We start from the raw sequence: 27,704 nt of genomic DNA, 5'->3' as shown, positions 1-27,704 counted from the left end.
AGTGTTTTCATATAATGTATTTCAAGATATACACATGTGACTTTCGGAAGGAAATGCATTTAATAACCAAACAGTGTCAGGACCGCTTGTTTCCCTTTGAAGGACACACACGTTTGAAAAAAAACGTCTATCTATTATAAACTCAAAGGGACTGTAGCAGCTTTAGTTGTGCGTGTTACTGATAGTGGTGTCTATTGGGGCCTCCACAGCGAAAAGCTCTCTAGCGGCATCTAGCAAGGAAGTGACGTAAGACACACTCCGCAGATTCCCGAACAACTTCCTAACAGAGAGTGCATCGGTAAGAGCGAGTTTAGTCGAACCGAATTGTTTATGGAGCCTACCCGAAATCCACCTCCATCCGCGGAGAATTAACGAGAGTCGATAATAAAAACAGCAAGAGCAGAAAGTATACACTTCAACCTTTCTAACAAGTGCTGTATTGTCACAAAATGCTGTTAGCAGTATTTTAAAATAGGAGGCGAAAGACTGTCGGAGCCGACTTCATCCGGAGAAAACATACGGAAGACCAATTTCTTCGCTTGGGTAGATTTTCAGTATCTGAAATTTTTTGCCCATTCGGGTTTTCAAAGAAGCTAGAGATTAAAACATTTAACATAATTCTGATATCTTGGAGCTAACGAGTGTGCTTGCTAGCCAACCACAGATTGCTTACAATGGAGCTGAGAGTAGGAAACCGATACAGACTGGGCAGAAAAATTGGAAGTGGATCGTTTGGAGACATCTATCTTGGTAAGTGATAATCACTGGAACTTGTGATCGTGTTTGGTTTCAGTTCAGTCTATCTGAACGCATCGGGTACATTTGTCAGTTACGCAGGTTGTTCCCTTTCCGTTGTGTCCCAAACGAGCCGAGAGTCAGTCAGCTGTTCGGTGTTAAACCTTAGCAGCATTTACGTGGCGAACACTGTCTAGCAAAGCAGCTAGCTGTAACACCACTTATCTGAAATGATCCAGATTTTGGGCACATTTTCCGTGTTTTAAAACTCATTGCCTATATGTACGGTGTTAACATGAACAGATGTGCGGATATGGCTGCTTTGTTGCGACGTTATAAGTAAGGCAGTATGTGCTTCCTCCTGTAATCACCTGGGAGCAGTTGCAGTTTCCGACCGACCAGGCCATAGTCTTAACGTTGAGCTTCTGAAGTGGCAGGTGTTATCTAGCTTATGTGCAGATGCTTCACCTTCACATTTGAACACAACAAGCCACCTCACAAATAAATACCAAGGCTACACCAGGTCTTTCACCAGGTTTTAGTGGCTTACATAGATTAGTTACGTATTTCATCAAGTTTTAAAATCTGAATATTTCTGTTGTGCATGAGATGAAGAAAGGCCCAATGTTCAGTTGTGGCCAAGTTGCCACGAGCATGTGTAATACATCTGACTGCATCTCCATTGCCTGGGGAGACATGGTCAAATGAAATTTGATCTGCAACTGACTGCAGGCAGATGGCTATGGATATAGATTGTCTTTGCTAAATATATCAAAAGTGTTTCCCCATACAACAGAACACATCTGATGTGAGTATTTACCTCACACACAGCATGAGCTTAGTCTGACTTCCAGCAAGTATAGCACCATTAATGGTTGTGAGTGGGGAATTGATACTGATTCTGAGAGAAAAGTACATTTATCCTGAGCTATTTGCACCTGAAATACAAAAGAAACAAATAAAAGTCATGTTAAAGTTACACTGAAACTGCTGAATACTGTGAAGATGCTCATGTACCTGGGTACCACCAGTTGAATTAAGCACATGACACTGGAAAAAAACCCAATTCTTGTGCTTGTCTGACATAAGCTGAACTTTAAAAATGCACATTAACACATTAGGTTCTGTTTTTGGGGCTCTAAAATGAAACTAAAAGTAGTCTTAATCCATTTTCTTGTCCGTTTCTAAATGTGTAAAATTGAAAAGCTTACTGATTACTCTTTGGCATTAAACTGTGAGACTGTGGCTGGATCCTACACAAATCGCCATGGCATTGTGTGGGCTTAGAGCAGTGAAACAGCCACTGTGAGTTCCTGGATATGTATACAGGTTTTTTATTGATTTTTAAAAAAGGGTAAGTTTTGGTATAAAGTGATTAGAAATGCTAATAGTCACCAAATTTCAAATGAATATGGAACCAGTATTCAGTTTCTATTACACTACATTTTGCCAGTGGTGCTGCACATGCATGTTTTATGTAAGGAGCCATTCACACTGAAAAGAGACACCACCTTGCTGCCCCAGCACATACAACACTTAAAAGTGCTGCGTTCGAGCCAGTGTTTTCTTTGTCCCACGTGAGCTTATTTGGTAACATGGAAAATAGCTGAAGGGGGTTACCCATGGCATTTTTGTTTCGAGTACGTTTGACTTGATTTTACTGTGATAAAGATACATGAAAATAATGTTAAAACGTCACAGAGTTGAGCTTTATTCATGGGAAGCTTTTAGTCACTGAGTTGATGATTTTTTTCACTTAGTTCTTAAATTGGAAAGAACAAAAATCCACGCACACACTGCTCTTGTCAACAGTGCTGCTGTCACTGTGCTGAATCCTTGGTGTGAGCAGGAAGTGATCCAGTAAGGTTAAAACAGCATCTTTATGAAGTCAGCACTTTGATTCTAGGCTATTTTACATTTAAAGTAACAGATTGTTTTTTACTGAGCGTTTAAACTTTGTGCTCTGAAAGATAACAGGAGCATTAAATTACTGCACAGCCTTAAGTATACTGCTGCAGTATTGACGTGGCTTCAGTTTGGCTGCATAAATGACCAAAGGACCAGTGGCAGCTTCACAGGGATGCTGATCTGACACGACTGCTGTGTGAAAAGCTCTCATGTTTCCAGCACAGGAGAGTGAAGGGGAATCTGATCCAGCCTGTCTTCCACGTGACCCGTTCTTTGGTCCAATATTGAGAGCTGCCAGTCGCTTACATAATCACTTGTTGTGTTTGTTCTCTCTCTCCGCTCTCTATTCCTTCCTCTGAATGGCTGGTGGCTAAGTGATATAACATTGTTAATCAGCCAGAACAGTGCGTGGTTCTTTCAGGTCCGTCCCCCCCCGCTGCTGTTTTAAAAGTCTAACAAATTGTGCTCATTCTAAAGACATTTTTAACAAACAAATGACATTTTGTAAAGTAACAGCTAAAGAGAAAAAAAAGCCTGTGTGTAGAGATAATGGGTGAATCTAGAATGTAATTGGATATTAAGTCGACACTGACTGTGACAGCGTGTGAACACAGCATTTATTAATAATGCTAATAAATATATCGGCATCCAAACATGACTTTACTGTCTATGAGTGGCATCGGGGGGTAAAGCCTTATACTACGTGTGCTTTGTCTTGGTGAAAGTGGGAACTGTCCATTATTCAGAGATAATTAGTTCTGTTTGAGACGCTTTTTGCAACTATAGAGGAGTTATGCAGAGTATCAAGTAAGTTGAGTTGCAGAGATTTCCTGTTAATGGCTCTACAGTAGGAGCCGTGGTTGTTGTGGTTCACTGGGTATTGCCACTGAATCCCAATAAAGAGGATGGCGATTCAGTTTAAATGCAACATTGATCCAGATGATTTGGCTTGGCTTAAAAAGGTTTTTGTCTTCGGTCGGGTACATGATTAAACATTTTGCTCCACCTCTGCCTTCAGGCGTCACAGTGCCACTGCCTCTGTCATGTTTCCCTCTCTGCACACACAGAAAATGTTCAGTTGTGACATTTGCATATTCACATGTCTGTCATTGAAAATGTGAAAGAAAAGTGCTCAAAGCTATCTGTGCAAATTCATCTGAAAAGCAGTTCAGTTATTCATGGAACAGGTTATAGACTTCTATCTTTTACAGATATTAAAATTGAATATATACTAAATGATAGTATAGCAGATAACAGGACAGACATTTTTCACCTTAAAATAGAAGTTTGACGCTTTCCTGGCTTCACAAATAAATTGTGATTGAACTGATTAGAAATAACTGTCTTTTGTCCTCAAATTACTATATAATTACACACATCAACTTTTTTTTAGTAATAAATGCAAACAGGGTAGGGATTGTGTGAAAGTAGCATTCACCAAGCAGAACATTACCCATTACATTTTTATTAGTACTGCCCTGGCCCGCTGGCCTTGCATCCTGGTGTTACAGAGCCAGACATCCACATGATGTTCAGGAGAACATCATGGAGTTCATCAGAGCGGACCCCATTCTTCCAGTGCTCTGCGATCCAGTTCCAATGCTCTCATGGCCATGGCAGGCGCTTTCTGCAGTGGACAACGGTCAGCAAGGCCCTACCCTTTTAGCAGTCGCCACATATGCAACAAGCTGACACACACTCTGTATTCTGACGCATTTCTACTGGAACCACTATGAACTTTTTCACAAATTGAAACTGCTGCAGCTCTCATATTGCATCGGACAACTTGGGCCAGCCTTTGTTCCCTGTGTGCATCAATAAGCTCTGGTGCCCGTTGCCCTGTTACTGGTTCCTTTCTCTGATTGGTCCTTACTGCTGCACACCGGGAGCATGCATCAAAAGGAGAAGTTGTGGAGACTGTTAAACTCTGCCGTTTAGCCGTGACAAAGTTACTGAATGTTTTTCACATCTGTCAATGGTTATTACAATGTCATACACTTTCGAATCTTCTCTGCTGTGCATCACATTCAGTTGTGCCTCTCTTTACTCTGACTGGGCAGTAGTGGTTGTTGCTTTTATGGGGTGGCTCAGTTAAGTCTGGCACAGATTTCATATTCCTCTCTAATCAATAATCTCAAGCATCTGGAGGCTGAATGTATGTTTAAAAATTACTTCTGGTTGCTTTTTGGGCAAGTGTAAATGGCAGAACACTTTTTGTTTCTTCTTTGCCACATTAGGGTAGAAATGAAGAGTATAGCCACTTGTTTGGCTCCACTACACCTCTGTGGAGTAGCTCCACTCACCCAGTCCCTTCTCTGGGCTTTAGTTTGACTGTAAGGTGCAGTTATAGCCATTTATGTAAGGTGAGGTTTGGGATTGAAGCTTATACCAAGGGGCACTTTCAGGGTAATTTATTATTCTGCCAGAAAATCACCATTTATCAACATGTACAATGATTTTGTGTCACTGCATGGTTTCAGCATGTTTTTTTGTACATTATAATGTGAACCGAAGACATTTCTGCACCTCTAGAAATTATGTATTTGTCGGCTTGTTTTCAAATGAAAATGGTGTAAGCGTAAACAGAATAGTCCAAATATGTACCTTTTCTGTTGCTGATGCTAGTTAAATACCTATTTTACATCAGAATGAGCTCAAAGGATCACATTTGGATGGCTTCTGGAGTTAAAACACAGGGTGTTTTAAGATGTGAAAGACTTAATTCTGTTGCTGGAATTGTGGTTGTACACATTGGGGGGGGTACAATGATAGTCGCTTTGGTCAATTTGTAAAGTCATGTGTTGTTTTATAGCTGCAGACTTAAGAGTTGGTCAGAGCCAATGCTGTCAGTGAGTCATTTATCCAACTGGTGACATTTCTTCTGGTGGTTGAATAGGAGAAGGTGATGTCATCTCTGACTGATATCTCAGGTTCATGCAGTAGTACTTTTTCTCTAAACCAGTCAATGGAAACATGTTGCACTCATGGACACTTCACATTTGTTTTTTTGCAGCATTTCAAAGAAATCCTTTGGATTTGCTTAGCTTTGCCAGTAGATGGAAACTTTCCACTGAACTAAAGATCTGCTCTAAAAATAATGATATGCCGGTGTCTAAATGTATGCTTATGGCAATGAGCAGCTTGTTTTCTTAAAGAGTTAGAATGATAATAAAATGTTTCCGTGCTGTATTCACTGACAGCAAGATGATGTGGTGTGTTTTTAAATCAAATATTTGCCTTACTGTTCTTGAACCAGTGTAGAGGGATGTGTCTGAACATGTTTTATCATAAAAACACTCCCTGTGTACAGTTTCAATATTCTGTTGCACATGTAACACACACACACACACACATCTATCTCAGGGGTTACAGCAGCTGCAGAAAAATCTGTTCAGACAAATCACATTCCTGTGACTCAGGAGCGTCTGGTGGGGGGGTGCTCCTAGGTGTTCGATACAACTTTCTTCTTTTTGTATATTATGTGCATCAATCCAGCTGAATTTTTATTTTCTCAGTAAACTGGGACTGAAACTCAGCCCCTTAAGAGTACAGGTCACCTGGTGCTCACTTAAAGCATTTCCAGACTGTCGCTCTGCTCTAATAATCCTGATTTTATAGCCACAGCATCATCTGACAGAATCACAGTTAAAGTAACTCAAAGACAGCATCACAGTATCAGCATCTTCTGCTGTGCATGTATACTGGGACATGGATGTGGTCCAGTCCAGCTGTAAATGTAGCTCAGCTCAGCTGTGAGCAGACCTTGTTTTCACTCATTTGTACCATATCTGTGTGTCATGTTGATGTGCTTTAAATCACAACTCTCGTGTCACTTTGGAGTGTGGCGTCACGTTACAGGCATCTTTGAGTTGTCATTGTTTACAATGTAGTGTTTGTTGGGTTATCGTGAAAATATTAATCCTTAAAACTCCAACTCTCCGTTTTGCTGTCACAATGAAATTTAAGTAGGTGATTGTATGTTAGATGAATAATTATGATTAGCATTTTTGTCTGTTTTTATGCTACTATTATACTGTAAACCTGCTAAAAATAGAAAATCCTTAAAAGAAATAGCCTTTTGTTGGAAATTAATATTAGAACATAGTGTTGTCACGATACCAACATTTCGGTATCGATTCCAGCACCTTTGAGAAACTCTTGAAAACCAGCTCTTTAGAGAGCATCTCCTGTCCCAGCACTTACCCTGTACTTCCCTCCCCCCTCTATCTCTGCACTTTATCTTCCTGCACTGCCCTCTGTGCCTGCTCTCCGTCACCTCTGACAGAGCCTGACTGCTAGTTTCCTTCTATGTAGCTTATTGTTAGCTTTGATGTTAGCTGTGATGTTATATCTTCATTTGTAAGTCGCTTTGGATAAAAGCGTCTGCTAAATGCAGAAATGTCATGTAACACCGTTTGCACAGTGGTGCTTCGTGTTAATGGCTGCACCGTGCTCATTTGTTTTAGAGCCAAAGTGATTCCATATAGCTTCGTGCACCTGCTTTATCTACGAGTTGTGGCGTGGTGGAGGTTGCAGCAGCTGCCTTTCTCTCCCTTCTCCTGTCTCTCTCTCTGTCGCTCCACGCTGCTCGCTCACCTGCTTGCTCCGGCTTGCTCGCCTCGGATCAGAATACAATGTGGTGACGTCACGCGGCGTAGTTTTAAAAAAAAAAAAAAAAAAAAAAAAAAAAAAAAAGTACCGTCTCATCCAAGCACAGTATAGTACCTGTTTAAATACCTCAGTACCAATTTAGTACCGGTATACCAAACAAGCCTAGAACATAAATGAAAATACTGCCTCTTTTCAACCAAACCAGTTTCAGCACTGGTTCAGAGCCCAACTAAGAACCAGTTCTTTCTGTTTCGACTGCCAAAGCTTTGACTCAGCCACCAGAAGAAACGCTGCCTTCACAGGGCCAGAGCAACGATTTACCTACTTCAGGGACGGAAGATGTGATGATGTAGACCAACCAGGCACACTGAATTGTTTAATAATCCTAAATCAAGGTAGCATTTAGTGTGCTTAACTCAAAAGAGAACAATGAACAAAGCAACAAAACGCATGTGAAGTTGAAGCTCAACTCATATTTTCCTTCTGTTTAATGTTTTATATATGGCTCGGTGCAGTCGCTGAGAGTTCTAAATGGCTCGCATCCACATTCATAAAAACTGTCAGGTGATTTCATGTTGTCAGCTGGCACAAAAAGGAATATATCACACTCTAGATCATAGATGTCAAACTCAGGCCCACAGTGTAATCCTATTCGGCCCGCGAGATGACTCCAAACGTCTACTGGAGCTGATCCACACCGCTAATACTACAAATCCCAGAATGCTCAGTGTTTAAGCAAAACTTTTCATATGAAAAGGTTCATCGTTATATCTGTAGAGAAAGAAAAACTTCCTCAATTGCAGATATTTTCCAGTTAAGATCACGGGTGGCTCCCGACTTTCTCCTAATTTTTAATTTTGTCCCGCTGTGTATTTCAGTTTGACACCCCTGATCTAGATGGTGCATATACATCCCATTTGTATTGCTGTTCATTAATCCCAGTAAGCATTTGGAAACACCACTCTGCACTGCAGACTTCACAAACTCCCGCGGTTGTTCCCACCTGCGTTGCTATGACAGTGAGACAAGCTGACGTTAACTCTCCAGTCTCACACACACATACACACACATGTATGTGTGTGAGACTGGAGAGTGCACAGATTCTCACTCCCTCCTGGTGTTTCACAAGAAGTATGACGACAACAACCAAAAAAAAAAACTAATCCAGAATCCAAAGTTGTTCTGGTGCTGCTGTAAAATACTGTTGGACTGTCTTCAAAAGTTCAATGATGTTTGAAGCCCTTAAAACGATAAAGTTTTATACCGTCAGCAGCTGCATGTGTCTGTATTCAGCTCATACTGGGAAGAAGACCAAAACTGTTACTCGTGCTGTTGGAAATGAATATCTAATTGGATGCAAAGTGTTTGCATCTATCAATTTCTTTATATTTTTTAACAACCCTGCGCTGTATGTATATACCACCGCTCCCTTCTGCATTGGCCTGCTATGTCCTCCTTTTTCCTGCTTTTTAAAATTCACTTGGAAATGTAACAAGATGTCTGAAGCTGCTACTAACCCTATAAACCCCTCCAATTCAGGTCAGAACCAGCTGGGCAAACTGCACACACTCACAGATGAGTTGCTAAAGAATACAGTACACTGCTTTAAAGACTAAATGAATGGATACAAATAAAATCAGTGGTGTATGAAGATAAACTGCCTCTCCATGACAGGATGAAAACTTGGCTCATCCCTGGACCACTAACGGGTTGAAGAGCAGTTCTGTATATCCTGGAATAACTTTGAAGAGTGTGAAAGCTTATCATCAATCCCATCTAACCAGTGGACATGTTTTAGGGGGGAGGAAGGTGTCAGGAATGATGCCAGATAATGATAATATTGCTAATAAATTGCTAACAAATGCTAATATACCTAAATGTATGGGAAATAATTGGAAGGAGATTGGTTACATCTGTTTCAGGAATCACTAACAGTAGGGTAAATTCTGGCTCATTTAGCATTTGTGTAATGAATTCTGTGGAGGACTCAACATTAGATTAAGCTGTGATGGGCACATGTGAAGGAAGAATGAACCAATTCAGGGGCTGTTTCCCCATTGCTAATCTGTTCATGTTCAGGTCACACCCCTGTGTTGATGTCATCAGGGTGAGGGGTGTCAAGGACTTCAGCATGCAAATACCTGCCTATGCTGACTTGTGAAATAGTGTCCATACTCCAAGTTGTAGATTATGATAGTGTTACATGCGCTCTTCGGGAAGTTTGAGGCCTTGAAATAAAATGATTAAATGTGTTTGCATTCAGCTGACTTCTCTCTATCCACCTGTCTCTCTAGGCACTGATATCTCAGTTGGAGAAGAGGTAGCCATCAAACTGGAATGTGTGAAGACCAAACACCCGCAGCTCCACATTGAGAGCAAAATCTACAAGATGATGCAGGGTGGAGGTATTGTACACTGGAACACACCATATGCATACAAACATCCAACTCAGTTATTGCTCTCATGAACTCGATGCTTAAACGCCCTTAAAGCTTACATTGTTTATTGTAAATCATCCACTTCAAATGAAATGTGCTTAGTTCCTCTGACAAACTGAACAGAAGAGTAGTTATTGGCAAGAGTTGGTAGTGTTTTGTTAAAGTGGACAAGATTTTAAAAGAACAGTTTCTAAAACAGTGAAAGCATCTATATTGCATACTGTCAGAAGATGGAAAAACAGCTTACAAGCATGTGCTGGTAAATTGTAAAAGTGACCAGTTTCCTGCCAAATATATCAGATAAATGTGGTAAAAACAGTCACAACAATGGCAGCGGACAGGAATTGGTTCAGCAGTTTCACATCTTTATCGTTAGTTGCCAGTATTAGTCTGTTGTTAAAATGTACTGAATGTGTTAAAGTACCTTTTTTTTCTTTTTAGTGTTGTAGTCATAGTAACCCACAAATGAAAGGGTCTGTGAATAAATGTAAGGATAGTTTAACAGCTAGGCACAGGGGTGTGTCTGTATTGCATTTGCACTGCTTTTAAAACGCACTGTTTTAAAATGAGAAGATGTACTGTTTCCTCCAACTAGTCTCCAGCTGCCTTTGTCCACTTTATCTCTGTTGCTGGAATCAAAACACAATCTGATTAATCAGATGGATTGATTTGTTGTCTTTGAACTATTTCCGATTAACTCCTTCTATCGCAGTACCAAACTATTGAGTTTAAATGCAACCCTTTCCCTTTGTTCTGCCAGTGGGAATTCCAACAATAAAGTGGTGCGGAGCCGAGGGTGACTATAATGTGATGGTCATGGAGCTACTGGGGCCCAGTCTGGAGGATCTGTTTAACTTCTGCTCCCGGAAATTCAGTCTCAAGACAGTCCTGCTGCTTGCTGATCAGATGGTGAGAGACAGGAGGGGTAAAAAGTGAACATTTCTATGAAGAGGGGGCATCTGCTGAAAACTTGCTTTAAATGGTGGGACATGATCTGTTGGCTGTAGAATAAGGTGCATTCCCAATGTAGGAACCTACAGGAACTCAGGACCACGGCCCTCACTTCCTATAACCATTTTAACTCCTTCAGGGTCTTTTTTGGGTTCCACAGGAACATGACGTAGGTGTTTGGTGGTTGGTAGCTCCGCCCCTTGTCTGAAATATTTACTCATACGACACGGACACAACTGGCGCATGTTTAATAAGTTAAACTTAGACGTTGTCTCCTTTGTCTGCGGCGCCCGCTGCTGGATTCTTCTCTCCTGACTCTCGCTGTGTGCTCTTCCAGCCTCCATCTTAGACGCCTGATGTGTTCGTCCATGATTAATATCACCGTCATGCAGACCATGAACACGGTGGCCTCCTCGCTCTCTGTTAGCTTCTTGGTGGTGTTGTTTTCTTCTCTCCTTACTTTTCCTGGGTTTTGCTTTGTTGTTGAGTGGCGCTAAAGTAACACGTCTGTCGCAGACGGCTGCGTCACATCAGTCCCTGTCAAGGTCCATGACTCATGTGAGAATGCAACATGAAACAGGAAAGGGCAGTTCTTAGAACTAAATTAGAACTGCGTTCTTAGAATGTCTGTCTGAATGCGACTATAGTACTCTTTGGAGAGGGACCCTTTACGTTTTCTTGCAGGGAGTTTGATGGGAAGATACCTCTTGTGGTTAATGTTGGACCACAGCCAACAGTTTGTTAGCTTTTACTGTTCCTTATCTGAAGAGGTAAGACGGCAAACGCTTGCTCAGTACAAGTTTTGGATTTTAAGCGTGGTACAGGAAATACACCTTGATCAGATAAGCATAGGAGCCTTTTACCATAAAGCTACATTTAGATTAGCTTCAACTTGCACAGAGTACAAGTACCGAGACAACGTAAGAGCAGAATGCTAATAAACTGTGACTAACTATAAACATAAGTATGAATATATACAGTATGTGCAATTTATTTATTTATATATATATATATATATATATATATATATATATATATATATATATATATATATATATATATTATGGCATGCCGTTCAGGAAATTAATCTTTGAATATATGGAATGAAACCTTGAATATATTGAATGAACCTTGAATATATTGAATGAACCTTGAATATATTGAATGAACCTTGAATATATTGAATGAACCTTTAATATATTGAATGAACCTTGAATATATGGAATGAACCTTGAATATATGGAATGAAACTCTGAATATATGGAATGAAACTATATTCAGAGTTTCATTCCATATATTCAGAGTTTCATTCCATATATTCAAGTTTCATTCCATATATTCAAGTTTCATTCCATATATTCAAGGTTCATTCCATTTATTCAAGGTTCATTCCATATATTCAAGGTTCATTCCATATATTCAAAGATTAATTTCCTGAACGGCATGCCATAATATATATATATAGTAAAAGTTGCAGAATGAGTAGGTGAAAAAGAGTAAACTATAAGCTGAAAGTACAGCACTAAACAGTTTAGTGCTGTCAGGAGAGCTATCGTGGTGGTAGGGCTGAACGATTTTAGGAAAAGATCTGATTGCGATTTTTCCAGCAGATATTGCGATTTCAATTCGATTTATGATTTTCTTCCAATCAAAAACATTCAGTCAGTGTAATATTCACAACGTGTACCGCAACATTTAAAAACATGACAGAAAATTACATCATACCATTAAAAGCTATTACTCTAATGCAATGATGAAAACTAAAGGTAGGAAATGATTCCAAATGTATTTATGAACATGAAACACATGTACATTCTTTAAATTCTTTGACCAAAAATATAGTGCAAAAAAAATCCAGTGGGAAAGTATGCTGTCTGCAGGCAGCGACTTTTCAACTCGAAGTTGTCTTTTACAAAATGCAGGTATCTGTTGTTCTGCTTGACCACATGTCAGTAGTTGTGGTGTAGTACTCCACATTTTTCTGCTCTGTTACCACATTTTCTCCACACTCAGCTGTGGAACGTCAACCTGGCTGAAGTAGGAGCGGGAGGGAATCTCAAATCTCCGGTCCAGTGTGCGGAGGAGGTTTTTAAATCTGTCTTTGGTCACCGTATTAACAGGCACCATGTCCTTAGCAGTGTAGTGCGTTATGGCAGTCGTTATTTCGCAGTGTTTTCTGCTGCTCCTCTCATATGGAGTTACACTGGCAAATGATGCTGTAATTGTAGTCTGTTTGTTACAATGGGCCTGAGAATCTTTTTCTCCGGACTTTTTTGCCATGCACTCCTCGTGCAAATGTCTGTGGTGATTTTTCAAGTGCTAGTGTAAGTTTGTTGTGTTTCCACTAGATGTGGTAACTTTAGCGTGAAAGGTTTTGCACCATACCTCTTTCTGGTGCTCGTCCGAAATACTCCCAAATTACCGCCATGCTGTTTTTTTGGGGTAATAAATCCCTTAACTCTACTTGTGGTTCCACTGAAGCCATTTCTAAATACGTGAATGTTAAAAAGCACGAGGAGCAGGTTAATGCTGATTGGTTAGCGTGACCTGTCCACGAGTAGCATGTCGCTTCTGATTGGTGAGCTTTGCAAGATGGGAGGGAGACAGGATGTCTGTCTAAAATAGATCCACAACAGACCCTGGGTCAGTCAGCAGCGCTTTTTTTATTTTTTTTTTTTTAAGTAAATAAATCGCAGCTTTCATGATCACGTCTGAAATCGCAATTTCGATCAGAAAGCGATAAATGGTTCAGCCCTACGTGGTGGTGCAGAGTTCAGCAGGGTGACAGCCCCAGGGAGAGGGAGCTATTTCTGAACCTACTGGTCTGGGAACGGAGGGCCCTGTAGCGCCTCCCGGAGGGGAGGAGGGCAAACTGTCTGTTGCTGGGGTGAGAGCTGTCCTTGAGGTTGCTGTGCGCCCTCTGCAGACATGTTCTGTGGCTGGCATGGTTTTAGCAAAAATACATCCTGTGTCATAACTGCTTGTAAGTATGGAGTTTGTTTAAGCAAGAACACGAAAAGATGATACAGTTGAGATGAGGAGAAACAACAATAGTTCATTTGTCTGGGCTAGAGAGACCCAATGAGAAGAGGAATAAAGTGGTTTATTGTTGATCAGAAATGGGTAACCGGGCAGAATAAGTGACTTAACAAGTTTAAGTGTGGAGATTCTGAAAACCAGTTTGAGTCAGAGGGCAGGGAAGTGTATGGGTGGATTTAGTTACCCTTGGTCACAGTTAGACTGACTGTTTCCACAGTGTTGATACTTAAGCTGACTGCTAATGTACATTAACAGCCGTCCAAATATGTTAGGCAACCCATTTACAGTTTTTTCCATACCCAGCTTATCCCAAAGTCCAGGTCTCCCATCTCCTGACTGCTGCTCTAACCAATAAGAACACAGCTGGATCTCTATCTGCACACTGTGTCTGAAACTTGCGTTTAATTCCATCTCATTGTTTATGTTTCTGCATTCAGCAGACACTTTTATCCAAAGCGACTTACAAATGAGGATATAACATTCCAGCTAACAATAAGCTGCGTAGAGGGAAACCACCAGTCCGACTCTCAGAGGTGACTGTGTAGAGATAGAGGGAAGTACAGGGTAAGTGCTCGTGTAGGAGATGCTCTCTGAAGAGCGTCTTCAACAGTTTCTTGATCATTGTGTTCGCTGAACTTTCGTTTCCTGCTCTTCTTTCTAGATCAGCCGCATTGAATATATCCACTCCAAGAACTTCATTCATAGAGATGTGAAGCCAGACAACTTCCTGATGGGGCTGGGCAAGAAGGGTAACCTGGTCTACATAATCGATTTTGGTCTGGCTAAGAAATACCGTGACGCACGCACGCACCAGCACATCCCCTACCGTGAGAACAAAAATCTGACTGGCACTGCCCGCTACGCCTCCATAAACACACATCTGGGCATTGGTAAGACCGGCATCTGTGTAATGATTTGGTATATCTTTGACTTTCTGTCAGAGCTCAGATTTTTACTGTGACCCCCCCTCCACGTGTGTTTCCAGAACAGTCCAGGCGGGACGACTTGGAGTCTCTGGGATATGTTCTCATGTACTTCAACCTGGGTTCTCTTCCCTGGCAAGGCCTCAAAGCTGCTACCAAGAGGCAGAAATATGAGCGCATCAGTGAGAAGAAAATGTCCACGCCTATTGAGGTCCTCTGCAAAGGCTACCCATGTAGGTTTGACTTTAAACCTGTCCCAATCAAGGAAAGTCAGAAATAAACATAACTTCTGATGTGACACTATATTTTCATTGAGCTTTCTTTTACTTTCTTTCCAATAGCGGAATTTGCAACATACCTGAACTTCTGCCGCTCCCTGCGGTTCGACGATAAACCTGACTACTCATACCTCCGCCAGCTCTTTAGGAACCTTTTCCACAGACAGGGCTTCTCCTATGACTACGTCTTTGACTGGAACATGCTTAAATTTGTAAGTTATTTCACAACATAAAGGGTAAATAGTTTTATAAATTTCTCACCTAAATAACTTTGTGGATTTTAGTGCCACAATCCTCTTGTCGTTGCCTCTGATTTTTGCAGGATGCATATTCTCTAAATCAGTTCAGTCCTTGTAAATGGCATCAAATTTGAACATGAAGAATGCTTAAAATTGTGTTGAAGTGACAAATTGTGAAGCATGTTCTCAACGTGAAATACATTTTCCACCAATTGGTTAGTCACCTGTGCTGTTTAATGCACGTAAATTCACAGTATAGTTGTTCATATTTACTGTTTGAATGGGGCAGCTGTAGCTCAGGAGGAAGAGCAGACTCCAGGCTTCTCCCAGCAGGTGTCCTTGGGCAAGACGTTGAACCCATCGGCGTATGAATGTATAGAACAAAGCACTGTATGGCGTACTGTATGAGTATGAGTATGTGTGAGTGACTGTGACACGTGGTGTGGAAGTGCTTAAAGTGGTCAGATTGACTAGAAAAGCGCTATACAATTCCAGTCCATTTAACATTTACAGATGAAACACAAGAGTCTCCATAAAAAGAAAGATAAACTGCAGCGTTGGTCTTGTGTGTCAGGGTGCCAACAGGCCCGTGGAGGATGTGGAGAGGGAGCGTCGGGAGCGTGAGGAGAGGCTGAGGCACGGCAGGAACGCCGGAGCAAGGGGCATGGCCTCAGCCTCAGGAAGAGCCAGGGCAGCGCAGGACATTGCAGCCCCCTCCCCTCTCAACCCCGCCTCACACACAGGTGAGCACACACACTCCAGGATGATCTGGGTAAAGTTTCGCTGGGAAAGCTTGGGTCCTGGCATTCGTGTGGATGTACTACACTCCACGTCCACCCCTCGTTAACAGTCATAGCAGCAGCGTTCCCTGGTGGCGTTGGCATCTGTAGCAGGACATTGCAGAGTGTGTGGAAATAGTCTGAGGAACACGTGTAGGGTCAACGACGCTTGAACTCAGCAGTTTGTTCATTTTGTCTTTGGTTTAATCATTTTTTAGGCAAAGCTGCAAAGCTCCAAAATTTTCACATAGTTGTTGTCAACGCTGCCATCGTGTGCTCCACCTGTCAGTTGCACCATCTGTAGTTGGCTGTCAGTGATGGTTCCTCTTCTGCTGAGAGTTTACCAGCTAAAAACTGAGGCCTCAAAAACTGAGTCCCGATCCTTCTCTGTCCTACACTGAGAGTATTTACAGGGTATCCGCGGGGTATTAAAAAGTCTTAGAACGTCTAAAATCCAATCATTTGAACTTAAGACTTTAGAATGTCTAAAATTTTCTTCAAATGTCTTAAATTTGATTGTGAAAGGTCTTAAAAATGTATTGTTACTTTTATTTGAAAGAAATGCATAAACTTTTTACCAGCAGCACGGCGCACCTGGCATGTGTTCACACCCAGGCAGGTGTCTCTGGTCCGTGTGCGCTGTTACGACACACGTAAACTCAGATCTGACCACATATGTTGAGTGGTCAGATGAGTCTAACGTTACGTGCACTGACACACGCATGAAACTGATGATAAACCCTAACGTGATGATGTTAGAACACGATGTAAAATCACCTTACTGTGCACCATATCACCTAATGTTACTGTAATTACTGTGTTTTCATGTCTCCATTAATGTGACCCTTCATCATCACTTCTTCTTCATCACTTTGTTTACATAAGTGTTGCAATTAAAAAATGAAAGGGGGGTTCCAAAATCAACAGTAGAACAAATATTAGTGCAGAATAGAGAGGCTTCTGGTGTTTTTAGTCAGGTTCAGCATTTTGTATTCCAACGTGAAAGAACTGTTAAAAAAATGAATAAAAAATTCTATACAGACCACCTTCAGTTTCCTTCAGGCCGTTTGTACTTTTTTGCCAGTATGGTTGTGAAATGGGTCTTAAATTGTATTCATTATGGTCTTAAAAAGTCTTAAATTTGACTTGTTGAAACCTGCAGAGACCCTATATTTAAGTTACTTCCTCCAGCAGTTGTTTCTCCTGTGTGAAAGCAGCCAAAAGTTTCAGTGTGTTTACCTTGTGTCCAAATCAGCTGGATCCCAATGAGTTTAAAATGTCATACTGTTTCCTCTTAGGTATGGAGAAGGAGAGGAAGGTGAGCATGCGTCTTCATCGTGGAGCACCTGTCAACATCTCGTCCTCAGATCTGACAGGACGCCAGGACACGTCTCGTATGTCCACCTCACAGGTAATGCACAAAAACCAAAAAAAGTCTCTCATATAATCAGATAAAACTCACAAGAAACAGCTTTCATTGAAAGACATTGAGAACAAACTGAAAGGCTCAGCAGTTGATATGAAATAAATCATCAGTGCACATTTTCCCAATGAGGAAAACCGATATCTCATCAAGTGCAGCAGCACAAAGGTTTATTTATTTACTTCAGTCAAAAATGAACAAACCAAACAGCAGTATTAGTTTGTGTCACCGTAGAGAGCTGTAGGCCTTGATCATTAGCAGAACTTACTTATAGCTTCTCTTTGCTTCCACTGATGTCCTCAAGCCAAATTAGATTGTTGTGGATCTAGCACTCCCCCCAGAGGTCAAAGCAGAGCACAGCAGACAGTTCAAGTTTGTTCTATTCAATTCAATTCATCCATCCATCCATCCATCATCTGCCGCTTATCCGGGGGTCGGGTCGCGGGGGCAGCAGCTTGAGCAGAGAAACCCAGACGTCTCTGTCCCCGGCCACTTCTTCCAGCTCTTCCGGGGGGACCCCGAGGCGTTCCCAGGCCAGCCGAGAGACATAGTCTCTCCAGCGTGTCCTGGGTCTTCCCCGGGGTCTCCTCCCAGTGGGACGTGCCCGGAACACCTCCCCAGGGAGGCGCCCAGGGGGCATCCTAACCAGATGCCCGAGCCACCTCATCTGACTCCTCTCAATGCGGAGGAGCAGCGGTTCTACTCCGAGCCCCTCCCGGATGACTGAGCTTCTCACCCTATCTCTAAGGGAGAGCCCAGACACCCTGCGGAGGAAACCCATTTCGGCCGCTTGTATTCGCGATCTTGTTCTTTCGGTCACTACCCACAACTCGTGACCATAGGTGAGGATGGGAACGTAGATTGACCAGTAAGTAGAGAGCTTCGCCTTCTGGCTCAGCTCCCTCTTCACAACGACGGGTCGGTGCAGAGCCCGCAACACTGCAGACGCCGCACCGATCCGCCCGTCAATCTCCCGCTCCATTCGTCCCTCACTCGTGAACAAGACCCCGAGATACTTGAACTCCTCCACTTGGGGAAGGATCTCATTCCCGACCCGGAGAGAGCATTCCACCCTTTTCCGGCTGAGAACCATAGTCTCGGATTTGGAGGTGCTGATTCTCATCCCAGCCGCTTCACACTCGGCTGCGAATCGCTCCAGTGAGAGCTGAAGGTCACGGCCTGACGACGCTAACAGAACCACATCATCTGCAAAAAGCAGAGACCCGATTCTGAGGTCGCCAAATCGGACACCCTCAACGCCCTGGCTGCGCCTAGAAATTCTGTCCATAAAAGTTAGGAACAGAATCGGTGACAAAGGGCAGCCCTGACGGAGTCCAACTCTCACCGGAAACGTATCCGACTTACTGCCGGCAATGCGGACCAAACTCTGGCACCGGTCATACAGAGACCGAACGGACCCTATCAAGGGGTCCGGCACTCCATATTCCCGGAGCACCCCCCACAGGACTTCACGAGGGACACGGTCGAACGCTTTCTCCAAGTCCACAAAACACATGTAGACTGGTTGGGCGAACTCCCATGCACCCTCCAGGATCCTGCCGAGGGTATAGAGCTGGTCCACTGTTCCACGGCCAGGACGAAAGCCACACTGCATCTCCTGAATCCGAGGCTCGATTATCCGACGGATCCTCCTCTCCAATACCCCCGAATAGACCTTACCAGGGAGGCTGAGGAGTGTGATACCCCTATAGTTGGAACACACCCTCCGGTCCCCCTTTTTAAAGAGGGGGACCACCACCCCAATCTGCCAGTCCAGAGGCACTGTCCCCGATGTCCACGCGATGCTGCAGAGGCGTGTCAGCCAAGACAGCCCTACAACATCCAGAGCCTTGAGAAACTCAGGACGGACCTCATCCACCCCCGGGGCCTTGCCACCGAGGAGCTTTTTGACCACCTCGGCAACCTCAACCCCAGAAATGGGAGGCCCCGTCTCCGAGCTCTCCGACTCTGCCTCTTCCGAGCACGTGTTGGTAGGATTGAGGAGTTCCTCGAAGTACTCCCCCCACCGACTCACAACATCCCTAGTTGAGGTCAGCAAAGCCCCGTCCCCACTGTAAACAGTGTTGACTGTGAGCCGCTTCCCCCCCCTGAGACGCCGGATGGTGGACCAGAATCTCTTCGAGGCCGTCCGGAAATCGTTCTCCATGGTCTCACCGAACTCCTCCCAGGCCCGAGTTTTTGCCTCAGCAACCGCCGAAGCCGCAGCCCGTCTGGCCTGTCGGTACCTATCAGCTGCTTCCAGGGTCCCACTGGCCAAAAAGGCCCGATAGGACTCCTTCTTCAGCTTGACGGCTTCCCTCACCACTGGTGTCCACCAGCAGGTTCGAGGGTTGCCGCCACGACAGGCACCGACCACCTTACGGCCACAACTCCGATCAGCTGCCTCGGCAATGGAGTCACGGAACATGGCCCATTCGGACTCAATGTCCCCCACCTCCCCCGGGATATGGTTGAAGCTCTGCCGGAGGTGGGAGTTAAAGCTCCTTCTGACGGGGGATTCTGACAAACGCTCCCAGCAGACCCTCACAATACGTTTGGGCCTGCCAGGTCTGATCGGCATCCTCCCCCACCAGCGGAGCCAACTCACCACCAGGTGGTGATCAGTTGACAGCTCCGCCCCTCTCTTCGCCCGAGTGTCCAGGACATACGGCCGCAAGTCCGATGATACAACCACAAAGTCGATCATCGAACTGCGGCCAAGGGTGTCCTGGTGCCAAGTGCACATATGGACACCCTTATGTCTGAACATGGTGTTCGTTATGGACAGTCCATGACCAGCACAGAAGTCCAACAACATAACACCACTCTGGTTCAGATCGGGGGGGCCGTTCCTCCCAATCACACCCCTCCAGGTCTCACTGTCATTGCCCACGTGAGCATTGAAGTCCCCCAGCAGAACGAGGGAGTCTCCGGTAGGAGCATTCTCCAGTGCCTCCCCCAGAGACTCCAAAAAGGGTGGGTACTCTGAACTGCTGTTTGGCGCATAGGCACAAAAAAAAAAAAAAAAAAAAAAAAAAAAAAAATTCAATTTTATTTATATAGCCCCAAATTACAACAATTGTCATCTCAAGGCACTTAAGTAATATAGTCCAATTCAAGCCAATTGGAATTCAATTCATTGTAATCATAATCCAATTAATTCATATAGAGCCAATTCAACAATTAATATCCTAGCTAAAGAAACCAACAGATTGCACCGAAACTTGTCTTCAGTCCAATCTCCCGTCCTGAGCATGCCTGTAGCGACTGTGGAAAGGAACGACTTCCTTTTAACGGGAAGAAACCTCTGGCAGAACCAGACTCGGGAAGAAACCTCTGGCAGAACCAGACTCGGGAAGAAACCTCTGGCAGAACCAGACTCGGGAAGAAACCTCTGGCAGAACCAGACTCGGGAAGAAACCTCTGGCAGAACCAGACTCGGGAAGAAACCTCTGGCAGAACCAGACTCGGGAAGAAACCTCTGGCAGAACCAGACTCGGGAAGAAACCTCTGGCAGAACCAGACTCGGGAAGGGTGGCGATCCGCAGCTTAACTATGGGATGTTTCAGGATCACCTGAGCCATCCCTAACTATAAGCTTTATCAAAAAGGAAAGTTTTAAGCCTAATCTTAAAAGTGGAAAGGGTGTCTGCTTCCTGGAAATTTACTGGCAGCTTATTCCACAAGAGAGGGGCCTGATAACTGAAGGCTCTGTCTCCCATTCTACTTTTAGAAACTCTGGGAACCACAAGGAAACCTGTAGTTTGGGAGCAAAGTGCTCTGTTAGGAAAATATCTTACAATGAGATCTTTAAGATATAATGGAGCTCGGTCATTAAGAGCTTTATATGTGAGGAGAAGAATCTTAAATTCTATTCTGAATTTAACAGGGAGCCAATGAAGAGAAGCCAGAACTCTGGCTGCAGCATTTTGGATCAGCTGGAGGCTTTTCAGAGACTATGTGGAACAGCCCAATAATAAGGAATTACAGTAGTCCAATCTTGAAGTAACAAATGCATGAACTAGTTTCTCTGCATCACCCTGAGACAGGATGTTCCTGATTTTAACAATGTTACGAAGGTGAAAGAAGGCAGTCCCAGAAACCAGTTTTATATGTGCATCAAATGATAAATTCTGGTCAAAAATAACTCCAAGGTTCCTCACTGTAGAACTAGAAGCTAAGGAAATACCATCTAGAGTAACTATATAACTAGACAATTTCTCCCTGAAGCGCTCAGGTCCAAAGAGAATGGTTCAATGAAATGACTGTACACCTGTCAGCCTACAACCCCCAGCAGAACTTCCAGGTGTTTGAACTCTCAGGGTTTTTCTCTACTTCAGCATCTATTGGATAGTTGCAGTGAAAATGAGCAATGTGGAAAATACACGGGAAAATTATGGGCCAACCTGCTAGAACTTTGTCAAACAGCAGCTTGGCGTATTTTCACAAATGTGGTATGAACTGTAAGCACTCAGCCAATTATACCAGCTGTTTTTACAAATCGTAAGGCGCTATGTTTCTACAGGCATAACTGTTGACATGTTAAACACCAGAAAGTGACACCTATCAGCGGCTAACCATATCAGAACAAGGCCGTGTCCCAGTCCTGGTTAGAATAAAGGTGTCATGATGAGACATTGGCAGAACTTCTTGACAAACTGATAAGCTCAGCCATGCCGGGCAAAAAGAATCATTGACTCCCATCCTGAAACCTGCAGGTTTGTTTTACTGTGGTGCTTGGACTAACTGATATCTGATGTGCAGTCATACAAGTTGCATCCAGCCCCTGGAGAGGATGAAACAAACCTCATACGTGTGTTTTTTTTGTTTTATCTTATAACTCTTTGCTCTTAGTCTGTGTTTGCTGTTGTTGATGACCTTATTTTGAAAGTGGCACAATTTTTTTGTGTCTCTCAGGCTCTGTCCCGGGTCACACCCAGCGGCCTCCAGTCTGCAGCTCCTCGGTGAAATCGTCCCATCAACCTGTCCACCATGGAGGCCTCAACATGCACCACCTGCTGCACACACACTCTTTCACACACAACCACTTGGATTAACAGAACTCTCATGACACAGAGAAATACCAACAAATGCACAAGTCTGGCTGCGCCTCTGTTCACTTCGCAGAGGAAGAGATGCACAGTCAGGAGATTGTGTGAGAGCGAGAGGCGGGCAGGTGGAATCGTTTGGTTGCCTTAACAACCACCTTGGCAAAGTAGCAGCCACAGCAACCCTTTGTCCTCTCTCATGGAAGATTTGAAAACACCCCCCCTCTACCCTACTGTCGATGAAGCCATGGATTCACTTTTCTTCAGCATCTTCTTCTATCAGTTTTGAACTTTCCTTCTTGTTACTCTCAGCTTTAAACTTCTCCAGAACCAGCTGGTCAGCCTCACACGGGTTTGCAAATTGAGAATGAGTCTGTTAGATGTACATATTAGTGTGCGGGTTTTATTTTGATCAGGTGGACACATCATGGCAGTGAGGACAGTGCCTAAGCTCTGTGTCAATTAAGATACTTTAAATCCAACAAGTCTTAATTTTTTGAGGTTTAAACTGACAGGTAGAAAACATGGGAAAGGCCTTTTAAAGTTTTCAGAGGTGATCCCATAGTGAGGGGTTTTGTGTCCTCAGGTGTGTTGGAACTGGGATGTTGTTGGCAGCACATTTTATTTCTCTCGGGTTGTGGCTGCAGTGGGAGAAGCTGTGAATGGAACATTGGTCAGTCTTTCCACACTGAACGGATGATGTTTGAACCCAGTGCGTAGTAATGTGGTTTTCGTGTGTATTTGTGTGGTTCTGTCTTAGGGTTGTACACACTCAAAGGGGTTAGGGGTGATTGTGTTAAGGTATGGTCTCTCTTTTTCTTTTATTAAGTTTTAAACTCCTCTGCATCCTCGGTGTGGGTTAAGTGTCTGTCTGCTTCCATGCTGAGTGAAAACACAGCCTTCTTTGTTTCAAGCAGGATTAGTTTATTTTCTACCCTGACCTACACTCATTATTAGATTTCCAGGTTTTTCATGATGTTGCAGCCTGTCTTTCTACATGTGGCTCACTAGTCTGTGCCATGAGGACCTAACCCCCATCAGTTTAAGAGGAAGTAAGTTTTAAAGAGTTTTTTTTTTTAAATCGTACTCTTTTCTGTCGAGTATGAGTCATCATACAGTAAGCAGCTGAAGTCAGTCAGTTATAATGTCCATCACAGGCTTCGAAGGACATGTCGTGATCTTCACAAAGCAGGGTCAGTTGAGGTTTCTGGGTAGCACTAACCAAGCAAAATGCACAGGCAGTGGCCACAAGGACTAATGTGTTGTGCAGTGTTTGGAGCTTGACCATGCTCCCCACTTTTGGGCATTATATTTTAAGTTGTGTTTCTGCTGGTGATACAGGTAAGGAGTGCGATACTAAAATGCTGCAAGTTTGCTTTTAAAAGATAGATTCTGTTAATGGTCCCTCAACTTCTCCAAAGTTTAACTTCAAACGAGCAGTGAGCTGGGATGGAAACTCCGAGCTGACGATTCTGCTGCAGTTTCTCTTGAAATGCGTTTTAGAAACCTTCTTTTGGTCAAAGGAATGAGTGTCGTGGTAGAAAATGGACGGATTTTGTTTACTATCCAGCTTAATGTAAGCAGAGAAGGTTTGAGAGCTGTGGAGTGAGTATATGTAGAGGAAGGAGTCCACGGCTGTTGGTCCCAGTGGCCCTCCAAGCCTTGTGGGGCTTAGCGGCGTCTGAATCCTGCAGATTTTAAAGTAGAAATTTCTCTGTGTGATGGACTGATGCAAAGTATTGTAGGCCATTTTCTGTAGGTGAAGGGGGAGTGGGTTGTAGCTGTAACGTGTACATGTTCTGTTGTTGTGTATAGGATGCGCTCACTCTGTGTACCACGTCCACAGGAGCCGCTGTAGGCTTTTGGACTGACTTGTATAGAGGGACTGGGAACGGCTTACCCCATTAGTTCCTGCTAAGGGTTTTTTTTTGGTTGTTTTTTTTTCCTTTTTGCTTTTTCTGTGAACATAGTTCACCTGTGGGCTTGAAAAACAAAGTGATGGATTAACTTGTATGTCTCACTGATTATTGCAATATACACTTTACATGGGGTAGTTATTCTGTCATGTCTGCCTCACTCAGTAAATTCTTAGTTTGTCATCACTCGTCAGAAAATGCTTTGAGATGGTGAGTCGCATCTCACAATGCATCTTATTACTGTGGCTTCATGGGGAATCGTTCTTTTCACTCCCATTCTCAGACTTTTGCTCCTCATTTGTAATGCCACTGTATTTGTGTATTTTAAAATTGTGTAAATAAATTAATAAGTACTTGTATGTGTAGATTTTTATTGACACAACTGCCTAAAGCAGATGGAATGATTAATCCTTGGACCCTCTTCAGATTAGCAGTCCTAATCTCAATCCTCAAAGTTCAACCGAAAACTAAAAAAAACTGTTCAGAATAGTTGTTTTGGGATTATGAATGAATGAAATATAGATTGAAATGATGGAATCGCCGTACTTTCAAGGTGTTCATTCAGTTTTAATTTGTAAAAAAACAAATATGACACCTAATTATCTTATTTAATAGCCAAACATTTTGGCTTTATCATGTCTTACAAGAAATAAAATAGTATATTTAACAGTTTGTTTCTAAACCTACAAATGAGTCTGCAGTTAAAAGAGAGTTCTTGCAGAGCTTAACAAGCTGATGCACCTAAATAATGACAGGAAACATGGCCCCAACTAGAGACCGGTCAGTGGAAACAATGGATTATAAAACTCCTTCAAGGTAATTCAACTCAAAGTGTGGAAAAGATGTTCCCTGTCAGCTGTGTCTGAAATTTGGAGCAAGTTTGTAAAAAGGAAACATACAGGTCGACCAAGGAAGACGTCAGAGAGTCAGGACAGAAAACTTAAAGTGACATGTGTGGAGATAGAAAATGTCCAACAAAAGAAATTAAAAACTAATGGTCAGAAACAGGAGCCAATGCTTGTGAGCTAACAGTAAGAAACCGACTGAGGGAAGTGGGATTTCCATCCAGAAAAGCCAAAAGTAAAGCATCACTAACACCTAAAGAGAAGAAAAGCAGGTTACAGTGGCTGAAGAGAAGCAGCCATGGACTGTGGATGAAAGTGAGACTCAGAGATGAATCACCAATCTGCAGACGATGCTGGAACTTTAGTTTGGTCCAATGAAACATAGGAACTGGCTGAAGGAAACCAGCACATTTCCACCATCACTGATGATATGGGCTGATGTAAAGGACCAGAGGAGATGGCAGCATCACCTCTGCAGGAGGTGTTCAGGTGGACTCTGTTCTCCTTCCATCACTGATGATATGGGCTGATGTAAAGGACCTGGGGAGATGGCAGCCATCACCTCTGCAGGAGGTGTTCAGGTGGACTCTGTTCTCCTTCCATCACTGATGATGTGGGCTGATGTAAAGGACCAGAGGAGATGGCAGCCATCACCTCTGCAGGAGGTGTTCAGGTGGACTCTGTTCTCCTTCCATCACTGATGATATGGGCTGATGTAAAGGACCAGGGGAGATGGCAGCCATCACCTCTGCAGGAGGTGTTCAGGTGGACTCTGTTCTCCTTCCATCACTGATGATATGGGCTGATGTAAAGGACCAGGGGAGATGGCAGCCATCACCTCTGCAGGAGGTGTTCAGGTGGACTCTGTTCTCCTTCCATCACTCTAACAATTTGGAATAATTCCATCAATCAAAAGGAGCTCATTTTCAGGATGATGATGCATCTCTCCACAGAGCACAGAGCGGTCAATCTTTCCTTCTGGAAAGACATATCAGCTCAATGACATGACCAGCAAACAGTCCGGATCTCAATCTGAGTTCCCAAAGTGAAAAAAATGCTCCATGACAAGGCTCCATCCTGCAGAGCTGCTCCGTCACCTGCTGTACGAGAAAGATGGAGCCTAATCCATGAAGAACGTTGTTTCTATTAGAGAAGTCCTCAAAGAATCCAAGCTGGCTTAAAAGGAGCTGAAACTGAGGACTGAGTGAGATCATTTTCCCATGACTGATTTTATTAGTTTTCCTATACTTCTGAAAAAGTAAAAAAATGTTTTGCAGCATGTCCTACAAAGCCAGAACATTCAACAGCAAAACTGATGAAGCTGATGAAGATTCTCAGTCATCCAGGTCATGGTAACCATAACAGCTTCACCTGTTAAATGAAACAGCTTTGTGTCATACTTGTGTTTAGCTCAATAACTAAATAAAATGGCTGAATTAACATCCTCCAAGTGCACTCCCAAATGGAATGAGAAAGGTTTAGTGTGGTTTACATGAAACAGGTCAATGCAGAGACCAAACGAGTCCTAAATATTCTTTATTTTACAGTGAGCTTCGTCTTTACGCTCCGCTACAGTTACTGTGTGTGCTGAGAGGACTGAACCACTGTAAGGCACAAGAGATGAATTTATCTAACATTTAGAATACTCTGGTGCCGACATCAACAAAGATATGATTAATGCATGCTTTATGACTGAAAATGTTATTGTCATGGTTACAGTGAATACTTGAGAGGTACAGCTCCCTTCTCTGCAACCACAGTAATAAGATATCAGAGAATAGTTGAAGCTCTGCAGCCTGACAAACATGGCAGCTTATTGGTTGGACTCTTTTCCAAAGCACAACTTACTTGACTTTGAGAGCAAATAAAACATTTAAAACCTAAGTGAGAGGCAGGTTTTCAGTTCCTCTCTGCAGCTGTCATCTCTTTGTTAGGGCACTGACACCAGCATTCAGAGGAAGCTGAAGCTACTGGAGCCTCAGAGAGCTGCAGAATAACCAAGTAGCATCTATTATGGGCCGCATCAGCAGCTGTGGTAACTGCATATGTGTTACCATATGTCAGCATGGCAGCCGACTTTGTAAAGGTTTGCTAACAAGACACCATTATAAAATCATTGCATATGTATTGTTATGTTTTAGTCCTGCAAGGAAGCAACATTTTCATCCAGCTTTAAACTAAACAAAGGCTTCCATTGAAGGAATTAGTTATATATGTTGATTACAGACATAAATCTAGAAATAAATTATTAGATTTGGACTTCTCTCCATTTTGTTTGTTTCACTATAGAATCTAATGTTAATTCATTATGTAGTTGAAGGTTGTTCATGGCCATAAATATTCAGTAACTTGCAGTGACAGCAATCTGACCACAGGGAGTGCTGTTAAGCACTGTGTGACTGCACACAGGGTGGTTACACAACAGGTCATGTTGCTCCTCTCTGGCGGACGTGCAGGATAACAAGAACTACCTCAGCATGTACCAGTGAGAAAGGAAAATTCAAAAGCAGATATTTGGATTGGAGTTTTCCATATATCAGAGAATGTTTTCTGTGCATCAAGTCAGTAAAAA

General features: G+C 43.0%; 1 protein-coding gene across 1 annotated transcript; it reads left to right on the top strand.

Annotated features, from left to right (window-relative positions):
* Window positions 1-256: 256 nt before the first annotated feature.
* Window positions 257-24,646, top strand: csnk1da (casein kinase 1, delta a). The gene is made up of 9 exons (XM_072369670.1): window positions 257-750; window positions 9,549-9,659; window positions 10,453-10,601; window positions 14,344-14,572; window positions 14,668-14,838; window positions 14,947-15,095; window positions 15,697-15,865; window positions 17,200-17,312; window positions 22,241-24,646. The coding sequence occupies exons 1-9, from the start codon at window positions 675-677 to the stop codon at window positions 22,289-22,291; spliced, it is 1,218 nt and encodes a 405-aa protein (XP_072225771.1). The 5' UTR covers window positions 257-674; the 3' UTR covers window positions 22,292-24,646.
* The last annotated feature ends 3,058 nt before the right edge of the window (window positions 24,647-27,704 follow it).

Source organism: Leuresthes tenuis, unplaced genomic scaffold (assembly GCF_036924035.1).
Source record: "Leuresthes tenuis unplaced genomic scaffold, fLeuTen1.0.hap1 SCAF_17, whole genome shotgun sequence".
Classification (NCBI taxonomy): domain Eukaryota; kingdom Metazoa; phylum Chordata; class Actinopteri; order Atheriniformes; family Atherinopsidae; genus Leuresthes; species Leuresthes tenuis.
This window is presented reverse-complemented; position numbering and strand designations above follow the sequence as displayed.

Coding starts and splice junctions, on each gene's coding strand:
- csnk1da (XM_072369670.1), top strand. CDS start 675: ATGGAGCTGAGAGTAGGAAACCGATACAGACTGGGCAGAAAAATTGGA. Junction 751..9,548: donor GTTTGGAGACATCTATCTTG/GTAAGTGATAAT, acceptor CTGTCTCTCTAG/GCACTGATATCTCAGTTGGA. Junction 9,660..10,452: donor CAAGATGATGCAGGGTGGAG/GTATTGTACACT, acceptor TTGTTCTGCCAG/TGGGAATTCCAACAATAAAG.